At 41.9% G+C, this 19,509-nt stretch overlaps 1 protein-coding gene across 2 annotated transcripts in view; it reads left to right on the plus strand.

Moving 5' to 3' along the window:
* The window catches only part of INPP4B (inositol polyphosphate-4-phosphatase type II B), a 2,522,842-nt gene that overhangs the window by 42,521 nt on the left and 2,460,812 nt on the right, over positions 1–19,509 (plus strand). For both annotated transcript variants that reach the window (XM_069242568.1, XM_069242569.1), the window contains exon 2: positions 9,179–9,223. In XM_069242568.1, coding sequence (XP_069098669.1) covers positions 9,179–9,223 — 45 coding nt within the window. The remainder of the gene's footprint in view (positions 1–9,178; positions 9,224–19,509) is intronic.

Below are 19,509 nucleotides of genomic sequence, written 5' to 3' on the forward strand. Positions count from 1 at the left end.
AAACTTTAACTATGCTTTCACAAGCCAAGGTATTTAGTGTGTTGGATTTATCTGCGGCCTACCATCAAATTTTGCTTCATGAAGACTCAAGACACTTAACTTCTTTTGTTACGCCTTTGGGAGCTTTTAGGTTTATTAGGATGCCTTTCGGCTTAGCGTCGGCTGCTGCATGTTTCCAAAGAATAATGAAAGAAGTGCTTAAGGGTTTGAGTTCTGTCTTATTCTTCCAAGATGATATGCTGATTTATAGTAAAGATGAAGAGGAGCATAATATTGTTCTCAAAGCAGTTTTGAGGAGATTAAAGGATAAAGGGTTAACATTAAAAAAAGAAAAGTGCAAGTTCAAGGTGGGAACAGTTTCTTATCTAGGGCACACCATATCTGGTGATGGTATTAAACCTAAAGTGACATTGGCAAAATCTATCATATCAATGCCTACTCCTTCTGACAGAGATCAAGTGCGCTCATTTCTTGGTTTAGCAGAATACTACTCGAAGTTCATTAGAAACTTTGCGAGTGTGGTACAACCTTTAAGAACTATGCTAAAGAAAGGCGTGGATTTTGTGTGGACCTCGGAGTGTGAGGAGGCATTTGACATTGTTAAATCCAGAATTGGAGAGATGCCTACTCTGGGTCATTTTGATACCAAGAGAAGAACTTTGCTGTCTACGGATGCTAGCCTGAAGGGATTGGGTGCAGTCCTCTCACAGTTGGTTGATGGTGAAGAGAAAGTGGTGGCTTTTGCTTCTCGATCTCTTAGAGAGGCAGAAGTCCGCTATTCAGTAATAGAGCGGGAAGCTTTAGCATGCAATTGGGCAGTTAATCACTTTAAGTACTATCTATGGGGGTTACCCTTTGTACTTAGAAGTGATCACAGACCTTTAGTGCAGATGTTTTCATGCTGTAATATAGAAAACACAACTCCACGTATCAAACGTTGGGTAGAAGATTTGATGGAATATAATTTTCATGTAGAATACCTACCAGGAAAGGAAAACATTCCAGCAGATTTCCTTTCTAGATTACCTTTGACGGACTGTACTACGGATGATCAGATTCCAATTTTGTGGATTAAAGAACCAGCTATTGATAAGGAAGGATGGGAGTCAGAATGTGAACGAGACACTGTTCGCATGCTAATTTTTGAATATGTTGTGAAGGGTTGGCCTGATTTGTGTAACTGTCCGGATGGTGTTAAACCGTTCTGGAATGTCAAAGATGAATTGAGTATTGTTCGAAATGATCTCTACAGATGTGATAGATTGGTTCCTCCAATTGGATTGCATGAGAAACTGATCAATTTAGCTCATGAGGGACATTTAGGCAGGAATTTAACCAAAGCCAGTGTCAGAGAATGCTATTGGTGGCCAGGTCTAGATAAACAAGTTGAAGCAGTTGTAAAAAATTGTATATATTGTGCGAGGAGTGATAAATCCAAGAGTGTAAGAACTGCTCCTTTATCCCCGGTCCGTGTTCCTGATGAACCGTGGTGCAAACTTGGATTAGATATTGTGGGTCCGTTTGAAACTTTACCTCACAATGAGAAATTAGCAATTGTGTTAGTTGACTATATGTCCAAGTGGGTCACTGCTAGTTGTGTGAGTGCTATTACCACTAAAGTTGTCATAGAGTTCTTAACTGATGTCTTTGCATGTGAGGGTATTCCAAAAGTGATTGTCACTGATAATGGTGTGCAATTTATCTCATCGGAAATGAAGAATTTCCTTAACAATTTAGCTATCTCTCATTTTCGCACTGCTTTATATTCCCCCCAGGCCAATGGGTTAGTTGAAAAAATGAACCAGTTGGTAGTAGTTAGTGCACAGACTGCCATGGACAAAGGTATTCCTTTAAAAACGGTCCTCAGGGAGAAGTTGTGGGCCCACAGGAATGCTCCTAATGCCGTTACTGGTATGTCTCCTTTTAGAATATTGAGAGGTAGATTGGCGGGTTCTAAACTTAATCCTCCGTGGTTGTTAGCTGATAAAGAGATTGGGGATTCACTGGATGGTAAAGAGGTATTCCGACACAAAGTTATTGCAAATCAAGCAAAATATAAGGAAGCATTTGATGTGAAACATGGTGCTCATCAAAGGTTTTGGCATGTAGGTGACATGGTATATGTTAAGAAACCTTTTTGGTCAAGGAAAGGGACGTTTAAGTTTATGGGACCGAAGAAGATTGTGCAAGTGAGAAGGAATGTTGTTGTTCTGGAAGGGGGTGATGTGTTGAGCATGTCGCGCTTAGCCAAATGTGAGAATGTTGGACCAATGACTGAGGGAATGTGCAAGGAGGAAAATATTGGTGGATCTGATCCTGATCCTGGAGAGAAGATTAGAAGGAGTGTAAGGAATAAAACAACTCCCAAATACTTAGAGGATTTTACATGTTAAAGAGGCTCTTTGTGTGTGTGATTACATATTTGATCATTTTGGAATATTCCATTTTTATTTCCATTGCATTAGTTTTAGTTACATTTTTGACAAATGAGTTTACTATATTTTGTTCTTTTTTATGGTTTTGCATTGTGTTAACTTTATTTGTTTTCCCTTCCATTGTATTCTTTTTATCAATGTGTTATAACGTTATTGTAATATGGATAAGTTAAGTTTACTGTTTTTATGGGAAGAAGATGTGTTGTGGTCTTGGCTAGACTCTGACATCATTGACCAATGATGTCAGAGAATGGAAGGGAGATGTCCTGAGGATTCTTGGAGGGACGGTTGGGAAGAGAAGGAAGAAGCAAGTAAGCAGCAGGCACTGTTGTGGATGTAGTACAATAAAGACTTAACCAACAAGTCTTGGATCCGTGGATTTACTTTTTGTAACAAAGAGGTAACTGAATTGCATGCAACAAATCCTTAATCTTTTTGTTATTTTTCACTGGTGAACCGGAAGAGGTCATGAAACCCCTCTGTGACCATAGTTGGCCAAAATCATATACAATTCCAAATCCGTATCTGCTGTCAGTATAGATAGTGACTTTCAAGTTTTCAGCTGCGTGGCATGCCTTAGTAAGGGCAATTAATTCAGCTACTTGAGCAGAGTACACTCTTTCGAGCCAAGAAGCTTCTAGAATACCGGTGATTGTACACACGGCATATCCAGCTCTCAGTAATCCTACTGAGTCTCTCAAGCATGAACCATCAACAAACATAATGTAGTCATTTTCTTCCAATTGGGTATCTTTGATGTCAGGTCTTGGTTTGGTGCATAGTTCTGTTACCTCAAGACAATCTTGTTCTACTTCCTCAGCATCATTAATGTTTGCATTTTCAATAGGAAGTAAAGTTGCCGGTTTCAATACAGTACATCTCTTGAGGGACACATTTGGTGACCCCAGTATGATTGTCTCATACTTAGTCAACCTAGCATTTGTCATGTGCTGCGTCTTGGTTCGAGTTAACAGAATTTCAACTGAATGTGGAACCATTACTGTTAAGGGATGTCCCATCACTATGCCTTCACACTGTGTGAGGCTTTGACCAACGGCTGCAACTGCACACAAACAACCCAGTAAGGCTGCTGCGACTGGGTCCAAAGTAGCTGAAAAATATGCTACTGGGCGGTTTGCACCTCAATGGACCTGTGTCAAAACAGACAAAGAACAAGCATCACGTTCATGGTAAAACAGTAGAAAAGGCTTCACGTAATCAGGCATACCTAAAGCTGGTGCCCTGCACATACAGTCTCTCAATTCCATGAATGCCTCCATCTCTTTCTCTGACATGATTATGGGACCTGGGTCATCCTGCACCTCTTTAACTGTCAATTTTACCCAAGGTTTAGAGATAATCGAGAAGTTGGGAATCCATTGACAATAGCCCACCATTCCCAAAAACATTCTGACATCTCTCTTGGTTGTCGGGGGATTCATCTGGAATATGGCTGTCACTCTTTCTTTGGATATTTTTCTCGACCCTTTCTCAATCAGGTGACCTAAGTACTTCACTTCTCTCTGACGGTATTGTAGCTTCTTTGGGGACACTTTATGTCCGTTCTTTCCCAAATGGTTCAGTAGGGCAATTGTGTCATATCTGCAGTCATCTTTTGTTCTGGATGCAATTAACAAATCATCAATGTACTGTACTAGAGTCGAACTGAAAGGCAGTTCTAATGACTCCAAGTCCTTCTTCAATATCTGATTGAAGATGGAAGGCGACTCAGAAAACCCCTGAGGAATTCTGCATAAACTGTACACCTAATCCAGGAATTTGAAACTAAAGAGAAATTGACTATCCTCATTAAGAGGCACCGAAAAGAATGCTTGAGACAAATCCACAACTGTGAACCACTCTGCATCACACAGAACCTGAAACATGATCACATCTGGATTTAGTACTATGGGGCAGCATTTTACCACAATCTTGTTTATTTTCCTCAAGTCTTGCACAATTCGGACCTTTCCACAAGGCTTTTTCAAACCCATTATTGGTGAATTACACAGGCTGCTCAGCACTTCCTTCAAAACCCCTTGCTTCACAAAGTCCGCAATTATTTGCGCTACTTGTATGAGGACATCTTGTGCCATGTGGTACTGCAGAACCTGAGGAAACACTGCATTTGGCTTTACCTGTACTTTGACTGGTTCTACCCCCTTTATTAATCCCACTTCTTTTCCTGTCAGGTCCCACACTTTCTCTGTCACTGTTCCCTGCAACTCAGGTGGCAAGTCAAATACTGTAAGCATCGGGAATAAGGTTATCAAAGGGTATTCTTCATGTGGGGTCTCTATCTCTAATTCTGGAAACTGACCATCGTCCCCTTCATCATCACTGTTTGTCTGCACCTCTATCCCTCTATTCTCATGTAACAACTGGTTAGGAAATTCTTTGTCGTCTGAATCATCTTCATCTACCCAAGACCTCTGAGTCTCTTTTGACTTGCTAGAGCCCTTGTCTGTCTTACAAGTGGCTTTCTTTCCCTGTGTCTCATCTTCCTGGGTTATTGCCGTAAACAATTTAAGTCCGTCAACTATTCCTCTTCTCCACATCCTGCTCTCATTGTCCCATCTAGCCTCCGCTAAAGTCTTTTCTGCCCTTTTCATTCTTTTTTAAAAATGTTGCTGTCTTTGTCGTATGGCCATTAAATACCAGACTGCTAATGCCTCATACTGATCTGGTCTCTAAAATTCTTGTATTGAACGTTCCATGCTCCGGAAACGCTAAACATCCCTCCTTCTCTGTTAATTTGCACCACTGCTTCATCCAAAGACATGGCGCGACTCCCTTTTCCTCCATTACAATATAAGCTGGAGTACCCTCAGGCAGTGTAGGCTCCCCTTCACTCGCCATAATATATGTATCTCCCTTCAAAGCACTCTTTAGCGCCTTGAAAAACATTTTTTTTGCGTCTTTTATTTTGTTTAAAATCTAATCAGAAAGTGACTTTAATTCCCAGAACACTCTTCACCCACCTTTCTTAACCAATTGCCTCTCACGGACGGCTGCCAATCCGTGCGCGACCCCTCTCAGCAACTGACCTATCCCAGCGCTGCACCACTGACGTCACACTCACACACTGCCGCTGACAAAGTCTTGCGGCTTGTCCTCTCCATACGCAAACTAATGCAATATATTGCGAGCACCTTTAACAACAAAACCCAAATTTGCCGGTTTACTACAGGAAGGGTAACACTATCGCTTCAGAACTTTACAGAGATTTCACTTGCTACTCTCTCCTTCTCAGCTCCCGCACTCGCAAGCAGAATTCGACCCGCAAATCCTACTCTCGACTTGTCAATGGTTTATTCTAGTGCACTTTAGAACTTGCCAAATCTCCATCAAAGGTTTCATTCACACAATTTAACTCAAACTCGACTTGTCAACCACGCCCGATTGACCTATTCAACCGCACAAATTACAACATAAACCCAAGTGTCTCCTACACTTGTCAATATACTCCGGAGTCTTAGACCACGACGGGTCCGTACAACACCAACAACCACATGGATAATTTTGAGCACAAAGCGCCACACTCACATGAAGTTCGCCGACTTCCCTACTCTCATACTGCGGAGTATGCCCACTACTACTAAAGCAACATTACCTGGCCTAAATCCACACAGACTTCATAAATCACCTGCAATATGCATAAACTGAGCAAGCTCAAATTCTACACCACACATGCTAAAACGCCGAGAACATACCCAACTCACTTAGGCAGGCTCCGAGATTCCGGGCAAGTCATGGGGAATTTAGAAACACATCATACCTCTAATTTGCATTATCTAAAAAAACAAACAATTTAAACAATGCTCCTCCGTCCTAGGGCCTCAAAGGGCCTAAACCGTCGCTCTGCTACCAGAACTGCTAACGCGTCCCTTTATGACTAATTTACTCACTTTGGGACTTGTTTTAGGCCAATGAATCTTTTCACCCTGATTGAAGACACCTTAGGACGAGATAGCTAATCAGCATGTCAATCAATGTATCAATAATGTCCTCAAAGTTCACAGTAATACGACAATTCAAATTAATCAAAGACATTTAATAGAATTTGCAAACCACCATGACCTTTCAGTCATGAATAACCACACCAGTTTAATATGATTTTGTGAAGTTTATTCCCTATTGATTACAATTCTACTAGCAAGTTTATTAATCTCAAAACCAAGAAACACATTAGCATAGTCACAATATGGCAACTCTGGTAAGATTTCATCAAAGCAATTATCACAAACATTAGAATATAACACGGTGTCAGCATAGGTTATCTTTAGCAGAGTATCATCATCACGTTATTCAACAAAGCATAGATTCAGTCATTTGTCTATTTGCGTCAGTTTAGTGAATCCCTCTACTAACCTCAAATTAGCATTGGCATGTTGGGCTTCATGCAAAACAATTTAGTAACACCAATTTAGAAAACATCCAGCTATGGTCTCTGTCAAAAGAGGAATTCAGCAATCGGGTAAAAGGGGCACTTCCCTCATAAGGAGGTAAAGTGTAAACGGGCAAATATAAGGCAAGAACGGTTTTAAGAACCAAACAGCAAAGTCACTATGCAGAGTGACAAAGTGTCTGGGTCATAGCAAATCGCATCAGCATCTCCCTAACTCTCTCCTAGTCTCCTATTCTCTCCTGTTCTATCTTACTTCCTGGTGTCAAGGGTTTTTATTCCATTTTCGTTGTACATTCCCCTAAATTTTGGTTGGATGAGTGGTTGCACCCCACTATCTCTATCCAATTGACTTCAAATTAGCTCATCAAATTTGTCACCCCATAACTCTTCTCACGTAGTTTATTGGTCCTTATGATTGACGTCTTTAGCGGGTGCAATGTCCGGTATGATTTCATACTCTCATGGTCCTTTGCACATCTTCAGTCAGTGGCTCCATTGTCTGTACTGGTTCAGGCGACCTTGTACCTGCTAGTGGTCTACAGTGTTGCATTCAGCTAAATTGTTTCTACAAGCAAGTCGAATTTCATGAGAACGGATCTACTACAGTTACATCCAGCTTCTAGTTTGGAGAAAAACAAGAGTTCATGTCCTTCAGCAAGTCAGCACACTGCACATTAAAAAACACATTTTATATGAAAACCAGGCAGCTTAGGCCTCGACTCATGCGAACTAAGGCCTAATGACTTATTAGCAAAACCTTAACGTATAACTTATTATTATTAGTTCAAATCATCTCTTAATATAACATTTTATAATTATTAGTCAGTTTCATTAGTCCCTGCAAATATTGACGGCAACTCCCTGTGGCCACATTTCAAGCGCACGTTACGGCAAAATACATTAATACATTTTCTGTGCGGCATTGTTACACATTAGTTCATAATCATTTCATGTTAATATTGATTACATAAGCTACGCTCTCTCAGAACCTTTTTCAACATGGTGTCTTTCTCTATATGTTATATGTTTCAATGATTTATTCCCAATCCAGTATGGTACCTTTCTACTTCCTGTTGGTCACTTCCTGTTCTTGGGTATGTAAGGTGAGTGATTCTTGTTCTCCTTGCACTCCAACACTTCCTTTGGTGGTGATCTTCACTCCTGCTACTTTCTTCGCCAGTTATATTTTTTCCTAGCCTGTTTGAGCTTTTTTCAGTACTATTTTTGTCCTGTTGGAAAGACTTACCTTTTTACTTCTTTTTTGTTCCATGGAGTTTCTGCTTAGAGGTTTTTCCCTTTTGGGTTTTTTCCCTCTGGGACTCCTTCTGGAGGCCACGGACTGCTTTTGGCGTTCCTCCATCGGCAGCACCGTGGCTACCGGAAAGGTCCGCCCCTACCTGGGTCAAGGCAGAACCTGCAAAAATCAAGACCTCTCTGCAGTTCCAGTGGGCCAAAGACATAAACGACGAGTAGTCCGTGACACTTTCATATGTTTGTTCTTCACCCCATCCCAAGGGAAACTACTTTTTTATAGGCGTTATTTACTGCACCTAATAAATTCCTCACTCGGGTTACACCATAGATGCTACTTCAAAATTTGGACTAGCAAAGGATTTATCTGTTGTCTAAACTGTCTGACAAATTTAAAGTGTTTCTGATAGTGAAGTCTCAGAGTTTCCCAATTTCACTCAACTTGACCAATGCAAACATTCCCTGCTTGTGGCCCCACATATGGATTGCTTTCTAGCTACTGGAAATTGGACACATGGCTGAAGGGGCACAGGGCCAAAGCCTGGATTGGGGCGCTGGGGCTCCAGGGAGGGCGAACGGTGATATAGAACTAGCCCATGAGATACTTATCAGGCTGAAAGGTACGCAGTGTTACCTGTGACAATTTAAGCATCAGGAGCACGGACAGAATACAAATGAGAGTAGGAGACCTTGATAGGGGACTGCCATTATTAGTCCACCGGCAGCCCCTTGCAACAGCAGTCTGTTTTTCACTGCTGCAAAGGACATCTGAAAGCTTCCTTCTTTTATTTTTCTATAATCTGCACATCTCAAAGCTCAAGAAGTTCAACAAAATTTCAGATACCTTCGAACTTTGCGTACCCTACTTAAGAGAGACCCTCTGTTTGAAGGAGAGCCTATTACCGGACTTCAGGGAATTACCAATATGATTATTGTTTGCAAGTAAAGGAGAAAAGGGCTATATGCAAGCCACGGTTTGCAGTCCTTTGTTCTCTGCAGATAGTATGATTTGGACTATTAATAAACTGATTTTATGACACATTATGAACCGTTACTGAACATTTTTTTCTGTTTTGACGAATAGGTATTCAGAAGTTCTTAAAGGAGCCAAAGCTGGAGTTCAACCTTGGTAAGAGATTTTTAAGTTCAAGTCTTCCATGCCCTTGGCTTTGTTTTATCCTAATATACTGTAACCAAGCTTCCATGTATATCCTTAAAAATGCATTTATAAAATATTTGCTAAATGTGTAATGAAGAAGGATTTTTCTATTAACTACATGTTTTTTCGTGAACTAAGCTGACAAAGTGAGAACTATTAATTGTCTTGTTTGGGTTTACTAGAGAAGCGTGCAACTGTTGGCAGATTCGTACTAGAAAGAGATTTTCAGTTGAGGTGAATGAAAATAAAATTAATTGTACATGTGCAGCTTGTAAAAATGAGAAAATCCCAGCTACCCATAGTAGCCAGTGTTTCCCATTTTTATTAACTACATATGCTGTAGCAGTCTTTACCATGTCCTGCTCCAGTGGCATCTGAGAAGCTGCACATGAGCACCTGTAGATGCTGGAGAATGCAGCTGGGGTTGTGCCTGAGGGTTGAAACGGGGCCTGAGGGTCACTGCTGGTAAGGCAAACAGGCCAGATAGGAAGAACAGGAACATGCCCCTGTTAGGTTGGGCAATTTTTGGGCAAGGGAACTGAGCTGGGAATTTCAGTAGGGTGGTGAGAAGCAAGCAGCAGGTTGACAAGATGAGTTGCTGCCGAGTGCCACCAATTGCCCTTTTTGTCTTGAGCACTCTATTTTAATTTTATAAATACAAACAGCTGCACACGTTTCTTACGTTTATTAGATACCTGTAGTTTTAATAATTATGCAAAATTGAGAGAAGAAGCTTTCCAACCTCTCACAAACGTACTATTTAGATATTCCACAGCATAAGCCCATGTAAAAATAAAATTAACAAATAAGCTAATTTGTACTTTCATCCTCATAGCAGTAGTGAACACGCTGGTTGGTGCATATGATGGGTGGGTGTAATCAACAGGAGACCATGCAACATGGCAACCAGTTCCCTTGGTGCCACATGTGCTGCAAGTGCTGTAAATAGTAGCAAGCATTCTTCTCAGGGAAGTTATGTACCAACTCATAACTGTGGATCATGTTGTGGTGCTTCCTGAATGTGGAGCTGGTTGTTTTCTGAAGGCCAACACAAAGGTGTATACTCTGCTGAAGACATGCTGGCCTGCACTGCAGCAGAGTACCTTGTCTACTTAGAACCTCCTAACTAGAGCAAGGAGTCCAGTGAGGGCTCTACAATAGAGACTGAAGGAAAGCTACTCAAGAAACTACCAGCTAAGCTGAAGCTGAGTAGTAACATTGTCTTGTGCGCAGACTCCCTCTTTGCACTATATTTCAATGCTTTTGATACCCCATAGACTGTCATGTCATGCTGAATTCCTGCATATAAGTAGCCTGCACAGTAACCAAGCTGAGAAATACTGAGGAGGATGTGAGTGGTTCCATTCTTTGCCCTTTGCCCGTGAGCTCTACCACCAACTGCCACTGCGGGTCAGACAGCCATCTGCTCCACCCACCAGTAGCGAGACTAGTCACCCCTGAGTGTGGACCCTCTGAACTGTAGTCACTTAGATCCTCGGCCCATAACATAAACCAATTGTGTAGGGCTAATGCCACTTTAAAACAATTACACCGTTTTCAAAGTTATTTTTTGTAATTCCAGAGGTCAGGAATGTATTTTTGGTTTGTGCAAGTGTATATAGACACAAGTTTCAAAACGCATCCTTTACATGTTTTGCTGTCGTTGATGGAGATTCGGCATTGACAAAAATACCTGTGCACAAATCCCATTTATTCAAATGGGAGACTGTTTGTCAGTGGCGATTCGTATCTACATCATCAGGAACACAACACTGATGAACCATCTCCATTTGACTAAATAGGATTTTCTCGAAAGTATACCACCCAAAACTGATTTTGCTTCCGTTAATATTGTACACTATTCTTGTAATGTTACACAGCTTTGAATCCTTGACAGCATTTAAAAAAAAACCTCTATGGCAGGAACATTTAGAGTGGAATCTGTCAGTGGAGTTTTCTGATCTGTGTATTCCTGTATTTTATTTCAATTCTCAAATAAATCCCATGAGTTTTGAGACGTTCGCAAAAATCAATATTGTGTCTCGGTATCAGACCTCCACTTTGTCATAAATCTGTTACAAACAAGGTAGGAAGATCGATCTCAGTGAGTCACAGGGCGTCTCCAAGGATAATATTGTTTTCCAATGACTATTCTTGGCAGTTCCTCTTCTAGTCAAACTTTGGTGGTAATTAATGAGTCTATCGGTACTTCATTTTTGTCGAGACCTAGATTCGATGTTTGGGTTACCAGCCCGGTGACCGTCAATGAAGCGCAACCTTATGAACTATTAAAATACCAGGATCTAAAAGTGAACACGAAAACTATTAAATATATAACATGGACTATAATCAGGGCACCCTTAAAAGGAAGACTAAAGGAAACTACATAAGTAGAATTGAATGTCTCAGAGACCAGTGTTCAGAGATGTAGGATCGAAAAGATATGCTCATCTCCCAAGTTAAAATTAAGGTGTACCTGTCCATTCAAATGTGGATATGCCATGGCCTGCTGTCTGAAGATGAGGGCCTACAGTTGGGCTTCAAGAGGAACTGCCAGGTATAGTCATTGGTAAACAATATCTGCTCTTCTAGAACTCATGTGTTTTCTTGGTTCTTTGAGTGAAGAACACCCTGCTTCAGATTCTGGGAGTGTGGCTGGTGGAGAGTGCCAGTCCTGCAGGCACATGAGCATTGTGGTTTAGGCGCTAAATGAAAGGGCATATTCCCTTGCGAATTTCTTCATGGCGACTTACACTGCAAAGCCTCACCGTGTTTAAAATGCACGTTTTAAATCGGCAGCAGAGCAGTGTGCATTAACGTAAAATACCTCGGAGCTCTTCTGCTTGAGTCAAAACATGTATTTGAAAAAGTGCACAGATATGGTTCATGCTACATTTACAGTATTTGTTCACCAACCAACACTCTGTTCCCCATGAATCCCGTGGGCATAACTTGCTCTCTAAATCGGCTGTTTTCCACGTCTACTTCAACTCTTCACTCCTCTTGTAAGTCAATAGGTACCGCAATCACGTGACTCCAGGTGCTATTGCAACTGCTGCACTAATCATAGTCACCCTCCCACAGTCATTTCGACGCCTACTTTTGTTGCCATACGTGGGTTTTAGGAGTTTGGATTGACAGAAGTTATTTTGAAAATGACCAGAATGAGCAGGAAATGTTTAATTTTGCTTTGTCAGATACGGAACACAAGAACAATATTTAGGAAACTGCACAGGGCTGTTCTTCAAGGTTTCACAATTTTGGGCATGAATAGCTCATCCAGGCTATGTGTTTTTATCTGCATTATAGTATTTGTAGACGTGTGTACAATCACTCGAAAAGTACCAGAATGCAAAGAAAAATACTTACATCAAGAGATACATGGCCAAGGGTTTCTGAAAATTGAGCGTTCTGAGTGAATTGGAATATGTTTGAAAGCTGGAATGAGCATTTTTTATTAGCTCATTGTACACGTTTTAATTAGACATAATCAGACAACATATTTTATGCCGTTGACTGTCGTGTGCTTAGTGCATTGTAATTTTCAGTTATTTTAATTTGAAGACATGTCAAGAACTTCGTGTATTGCATTGCACATTTCTTCCCCTTTTGTATTGAATTATTGGTCCAATACAATTTATAACTAAAAATAAATGGACTGAGTGACGGCTGTTTGAGGGTCGCAGCAAGAAACAAGTTTGACTGAAATATATCATAAAGCTTCAGCAAAATAAGGGTCATCATGCTTCTCATATAAATGCACCTTGATGGTGAGTATGTCATGAGCAGGGCTTTACACTTTACCTCCTTTTAACGACTGACCTGAATTGCTTTACAATGCACTAGCGCAGAATGGAGTCACCACACTCAGTCAGCAAGTTGGAGGTGATATGTTATCATTTTCTGTAATGTTATCAGGTCAAATATCGTGTGTTGTAATTTCATGTGATGGCATTCCTAAATCAAAAGGAATGTGAAGGGCCCTTCTGCTACCCCTGGCATTTTGGTGAATTGATGTCCGTGATGTTCTCACACCCAAACAAAGGCCAGTTTGGAGAAGAAGGACACCACCACGGCACCTTATTGTGTGTAAAAGGCCACTTTATTGGAAACAGGTGCACTTACAATCCAAAGAACCTATTGCCTCACAAAACTAAAGCTTCACTATACATCAAATTTTACCTATCAATCTCTACCCCCTCCCCTTCTCTATCCTCCCCCCCCAGCCTCTTAATACCCTATTCCTTTGTAATGATTTCTTGCTGAGTCCGTTTGTCACCTTAATAGTCTCCTGCTACTCCCTACCCCTTTGAATCTGCAACTCACAAACCCCTAATGCCCAACTATTTCTGTCTGAGTTGCCCTGCTGTCGTCCACTCCCTTTCCCACCTGAAGGTGTCTTGTCGGATCTACCGTCCATCCCTGTTATCATTGTCACATGAACTGTCTCAGTTCTGTTGCACCTGTTCCCAGTGACAATATACAATGATAAGTCCCCCTTTTGTGCACCCCTTTCCACAAAACCCTGAACTGACTCCATCCCCAACCCAGAAAATTGAAAGAAAAAAAACAACTATGCATAAAACTAGGGTGGGCGGGAGGGAACAAAACCTGCTCTAACTACCTGGCCAGCGTGTCGCTTTCCCAAAATGGTGGGGGCTCCCTAAAATGGCTCCTTTAAATACTTCCCTCCACAGCCCAAAAAGTGCCCATGGGCTGTACCACCTCTAAAAACCTCCCGGGGGGGAGACCTCGTACCCTCGGCAATCCCCCCCGGGACCTCCTTGTACTGCAATAGTGAATGTGTTCACACAAGTGTATTTATATAGAGCTTACTAGCCTTGACATGGCCTTGAAGCGTTTCTCAGTAAGTAGCATGCTATTCCGGAACCCAAAGCGGATTAGTGGTGGATTAAGACATAGGAAAATTTAAGTTGTTACTTTGAACAGTAGACATGTGAGTCTGTTAGTTGGACTGAATAGGATGAAGGTGGGATAGAGGAGGGAAGTCTAGAAGGTGTTATTTGGGCTATCATACTAGTAAAATGAAGTTTGGGATGAGCCAAAGAAGGGATTGAGGACGGAAGAGTCTAGCAAGTGTTATTTGGGAGATCATAGTAAAATGGCGATTTGGGATGAGTCAAAAGAAAGATAGAGGAGGGAAGTATCTAGAAAGGTGTATTAGGGTGATCATAGTAGTACAGTGAGGTTTGGGATAAGTCAGAGAGTGAAGTTAGATGATATATTGAAAGAGGTTTAGGATGAGACGGAGTACTGAGTTGGAGAGAGTTTAGGGGTTTTGTTTCTAGGAGTAAAGTAATAAACATATGGATACATACCTGCATAGAAAGGTATATATGTATATGGAAAAAATAACAAGACATACAGTTGTATTATATAAAGTCCCATATTTGCATGTATGGATAAATAGTTAGAAACGCCAGCTTTCAAGTGTTGTAGATAAAACAAATGTACTTATGTATCTTCATTATTGGTTCAGACATTTTATGTTATTTGTTTATATTGTTTTGTTTATTTTGAAATCTTATTTTTTAGTTTTTTTGTTTATTTATATCTATTTTCTTATCTCATATTTTCCCCAATATTTCCATAGTAAAGCACTACAGTTATTATGATCATATTTACACATTGTGATAAAAAGAAGAGTCATAAACATATAATGAAATAACCTATATAAACTATCACACATTGTAATAAATAAAATAAAACAGAGACCCATAAGTATATACTTAAATAGTTATATGTAAACTATGCATTGATCTATATACACGTTAAGCATAAAATATATATATTTTATCTATAAGTAATATTTGCATTTGTTAAATATACCTGTAGGGACATCTATATATTTCCAAACCATAAGTAGTATATACATTTGTATACATGTTTACATACACAAATGCTGTACATTTGTGTTTGAGGACAATGGCCCTGTAGGAAAGAGCCAACTCTTGAATAGTCATCTGAAGATAAGATCTTATGTTTGGCAGTAGTGAATTCCATAGTTGTGCTGCTTGAACAGAGAAAGATGTACTACCCATGTTTTTCTTTTCTTGTATGCTGGGGTTTTGAGGCAGGTGCCAATCTAGAACAGAGGTTCCTTTGTATGTATTTGGTGATTTTACTACTGATGAAGAGCGGTCCTTTTCCATGTATTGGTTTGTTGGTGATGCAAAGTAGCTTAAAGATGGCTCTTCTGGCAATTGGTATCTAATGCAGGGCCCTCAAGGCAGGGGAGATGTGGGCTTGTGGCTTTACTTGTAGGAGTAGTCTGGCAGCAGAATCCTGAATTTGTTGTAGTCTTTTCATAGTTGAGAGTTATTAGCTTGGACCGTGAGGGGCAATCCTATGTGGTGGAAGATGTGTCACAGAGTTTTGATAGTAATGAAGCTTGATCTTGCCAACTTATCCAGTTGGACATTAATTGATAGCTTGCAGTCCATAGTAATTCCAAGGTATCTTACTTCTTTGGATACTTTAGGAACTGATCCCAAATCATCAGGCCAGGTTCAGAGTGGGTCATGATTTTTCCAATAGCCATAATTGAGTATTTCAGTCTTGGATGCATTCAGTTTGAGATGGTTCATGTCATACACTGATGATTTGCGCGGAAGCAACTTAAGATTTTTGAGTTTCCAATGTTTGGGGACTTTCCAGTTTAACCCCTTCTGTGCCGGGGACGTAATGGTTACGTCCACCGGCACAGTGCTCATGTGCCGAGGGGGTAACCATTATGTCCTCAGCACTGAGCTCAGAGGGAACGCTAGCGCTCCCTCTGTGGGCTTCCCTCCCACCCCCCCAAGGCAGGTATGGAATGCAAAGCATTTCTCTTCCGATCATGTGATGGGGGCCCTGAGAGGCTTCAAAGGGAAGGAAAATATTTTCCTTCCCTTTGAAGTCTCTCAGAGCATTTCAAAAGCCGGATCGTACAGCGATCCGGCTTTTGAAATGCCCACTAGACACCAGGGATATTTTATAAAAATGAAACTGGCACAAGGGGAGCGACCCCTTGGGCAAGGGTTGCTCCCCAGGGGGGCAATATTTTGCAATGCCTTTTCTGCCCCCCCCCCGGGGGCAGATCGGTCTATTGTTGTTAGGCTGATCTGCCCCCGGGGGGGCAGAATCCACTAGGCACCAGGGATCACTTTTTTTTTCTTTCTGTTTTTTGTTTTGTTAGAGTTGGGGAACTACCCCATAGGCAAGGGTCGCACCTCAAGGGGGGCAAATTGTATTTAGACCATTCCTGCCCCCGTTGGGTGCAGATCAGCCAATTTTTGTTAGGTCAATCTGCCCCCAAGGGGGTCAGAAACCACTAGGCACCCGGGATCTTATTTCTTGCACCAATTTCACACAAGGGGAGCGACCCCTTAGGCAAGGGTCACTCCCCGGGGGGCAAATTTATTTTAGGCAATTTCTGCCCCCCGGGGGCAGATCGGCCTATTGTTATTAGGCCAATCTGCCCCCAGGGGTGGCAGAAACCTCTAGGCGCCAGGGATGAAACCATTTTTTTTTTTTTTATTTTTTTTTTAGAGGTGAGGAGCGACCCCTTAGGCAAGGGTCACTCCCCTGTGGGGCAAATTGTATTTAGACCATTTCTGCCCCCCTTGGGGGCAGATTGGCTGATTTTTGTTAGGCCAATGAAACCACTTAGGCACCAGGGATTGGTGTGTTTGTATGCATGTGTTTTCATTAGGGGGCAGCCCCTTGGGTAAGGGTCACTCCCCATGGGGGAAGATTACTGTTGGCCATATCTGCCCCCCTTGGGGGCAGATGGGCCTATTTTTGGAAAGCCCATCTGCCCCCAAGGGGGGGCAGAAAGCCCACCAGAGACCAGGGAAGTTTTTTTTCCAAAATAAGAGGGTGGGATATGGCCATACCCCAACCCCCAAAAAATGGGGCCACAGTTGTTCTGCCCACCAGTGGGCAGATGGGCCAATTAGTGGCTACCAACCATTATGGGTCTGGTTATGCCCCCACCCCAACTGAAGAGGGGAACAGTCTTTCAGTTCTCCCCCGCACTCTAAAACATCTTATCCCACAGCAAGCAGGAAAACATTTGATTATTTGGGTTTTGGATTCACATTTGGGCCATGACAGCTTGGCTAACTCTCAAAATCGTCCCACTTGGAATGGTGAGGGCTGCACTTTATGGACTGTCATGTAGCAAAATCCACAAGACCTAGACACATCTGAAAACTAAACATCTGGGTGATTCCAGGGTGGTGTGTTTCACAAGCACCCTGCACCATTTTTGTACCCACAATGACCTGCAAACCTCCAACTTTGCTGGAAATCACACATTTTCCCACGTTTTTGTGATGGAACCTTCCGGAATCGGCAGGAATCCACAACATTCCTACCACCCAGTATTGTCTCATCTATACAGATAAAAATTCTGCTGCACTTGTCAGTCTAAAAATGTTTTTTTGCAAACTGCCCTTTTGGACCCCCTTATGTTCCCCCTCAATATCGACAAGTTTTTGTCTCTTCCCTTTCACAAGCACTTGGCACACCTACACAAATGAGGTATCATTTTTACCGGGAGACTGAGGGGAACATTGGGTGGTATGAAATTTGTCCCAGTGCGGTGATCCCACACAGACATGTGGGAAAAATGTGAGGTTTTAGCTAAATTTGAGGTTTGCTGAGGATTCTAGGTAAGAAAACATTGGTGGATCCACGCAAGTCACACCTCACTGGACTCCCTCGGGTGTCTAGTTTTCAGAAAAGTCTGGGTTTGGTAGGTTTCCCTAGAAGGCTGCTAAGCCCAGGACCAAAAACGCAGATGCCCCCCACAAAAACAGGTAGTTTTGTATTTGATAATTTTGATGTGTCCAGATAGTGTTATGGGGCATTTCCTTTCGCAGGTGCTAGGCCTACCCCCACAAGTGAGGAACCATTTTTATCGGGAGATTTGGGGAAACGCTGGGTGAAAGGAAATTTGTGGCTCCTCTCTGATTCCAGAACTTTCTGTCACCGAAATGAGAGGAAAAAGTGTTTTCTTGGCCAAATTTTAAGGTTTGCAAAGGATTCTGGGTAACAGAACCTGGTCAGAGCCCCACAAGTCACCTCATCTTGGATTCCCCTAGGTGTCTAGTTTTCAAAACTATGCAGGTTTGCTAGGGTTCCCTAGGTGCTGGCTGAGCTAGAGGCCAAAATCCACAGCTAGGCACTTTGCAAAAACAACTCTGTTTTCTTTGTGAAAATGTGATGTGTCCACGTTGTGTTTTGGGGCTTTTCCTGTTGCAGGCGCTAGGCCAACCCCCACAAGTGAGGTACCATTTTTATTGGGAGACTTGGGGGAATGCTGGGTGGAAGGAAATTTGTGGCTCCTCTCTGATTCCAGAACTTTCTGTCACCAAAATGAGAGGAAAAAGTGTTTTTTTGGCCAAATGTTGAGGTTTCCAAAGGATTCTGGGTAACGGAACCTGGTCAGAGCCCCACAAGTCACTCTATCTTGGATTCCCATAGGTGTCTAATTTTTAAAACTGCGCAAGTTTGCTAGGTTTCCCTATGTGCCGGCTGAGCTAGATGCCAAAATCCACAGCTAGGCACTTTTAAAAAAACAGCTCAGTTTTCTTTGTGAAAACGTGATGTGTCCACCTTGTGTTTTGGGGCTTTTTCTGTCGCGGGCGCTAGGCCTAACCCCACAAGTGAGGTACCATTTTTATTGGGAGACTTGGGGGAATGCTGGGCGGAATGAAATTTGTGGCTCCTCTCTGATTCCAGAACTTTCTGTCACCCAAATGAGAGGAAAAAGTGTTTTTTTGGCCAAATTTCGAGGTTTGCAAAGGATTCTGGGTAACAGAACCTGGTCAGAGCCCCACAAGTCAATCCATCTTGGATTCCCATAGGTCTCTATTTTTAAAAACTGCACAGGTTTGCTAGGTTTCCCTGGGTGCCGGCTGAGCTAGAGGCCAAAATCCACAGCTAGGCACTTTGCGAAAAACAGCTCTGTTTTGTTAGTGAAAATGTGATTTGTCCACGTTGTGTTTTGGGGCAGTTCCTGTCGTGGGCGCTAGGCCTACCACGCAAGTGAGGTACCATTTTTATTGGGAGACTTGGGGGAACACAGAATAGTAAAACAAGTGTTATTGCCCCTTGTCTTTCTCTACATTTTTTCCTTCCAAATGTAAGACAATGTGTAAAAAAGACGTCTATTTGAGAAATGCCCTGCAATTCACATGCTAGTATGGGCACCCCGGAATTCGGAGATGTGCAAATAACCACTGCTT

Source organism: Pleurodeles waltl, chromosome 1_2 (assembly GCF_031143425.1).
Source record: "Pleurodeles waltl isolate 20211129_DDA chromosome 1_2, aPleWal1.hap1.20221129, whole genome shotgun sequence".
Taxonomy (NCBI): domain Eukaryota; kingdom Metazoa; phylum Chordata; class Amphibia; order Caudata; family Salamandridae; genus Pleurodeles; species Pleurodeles waltl.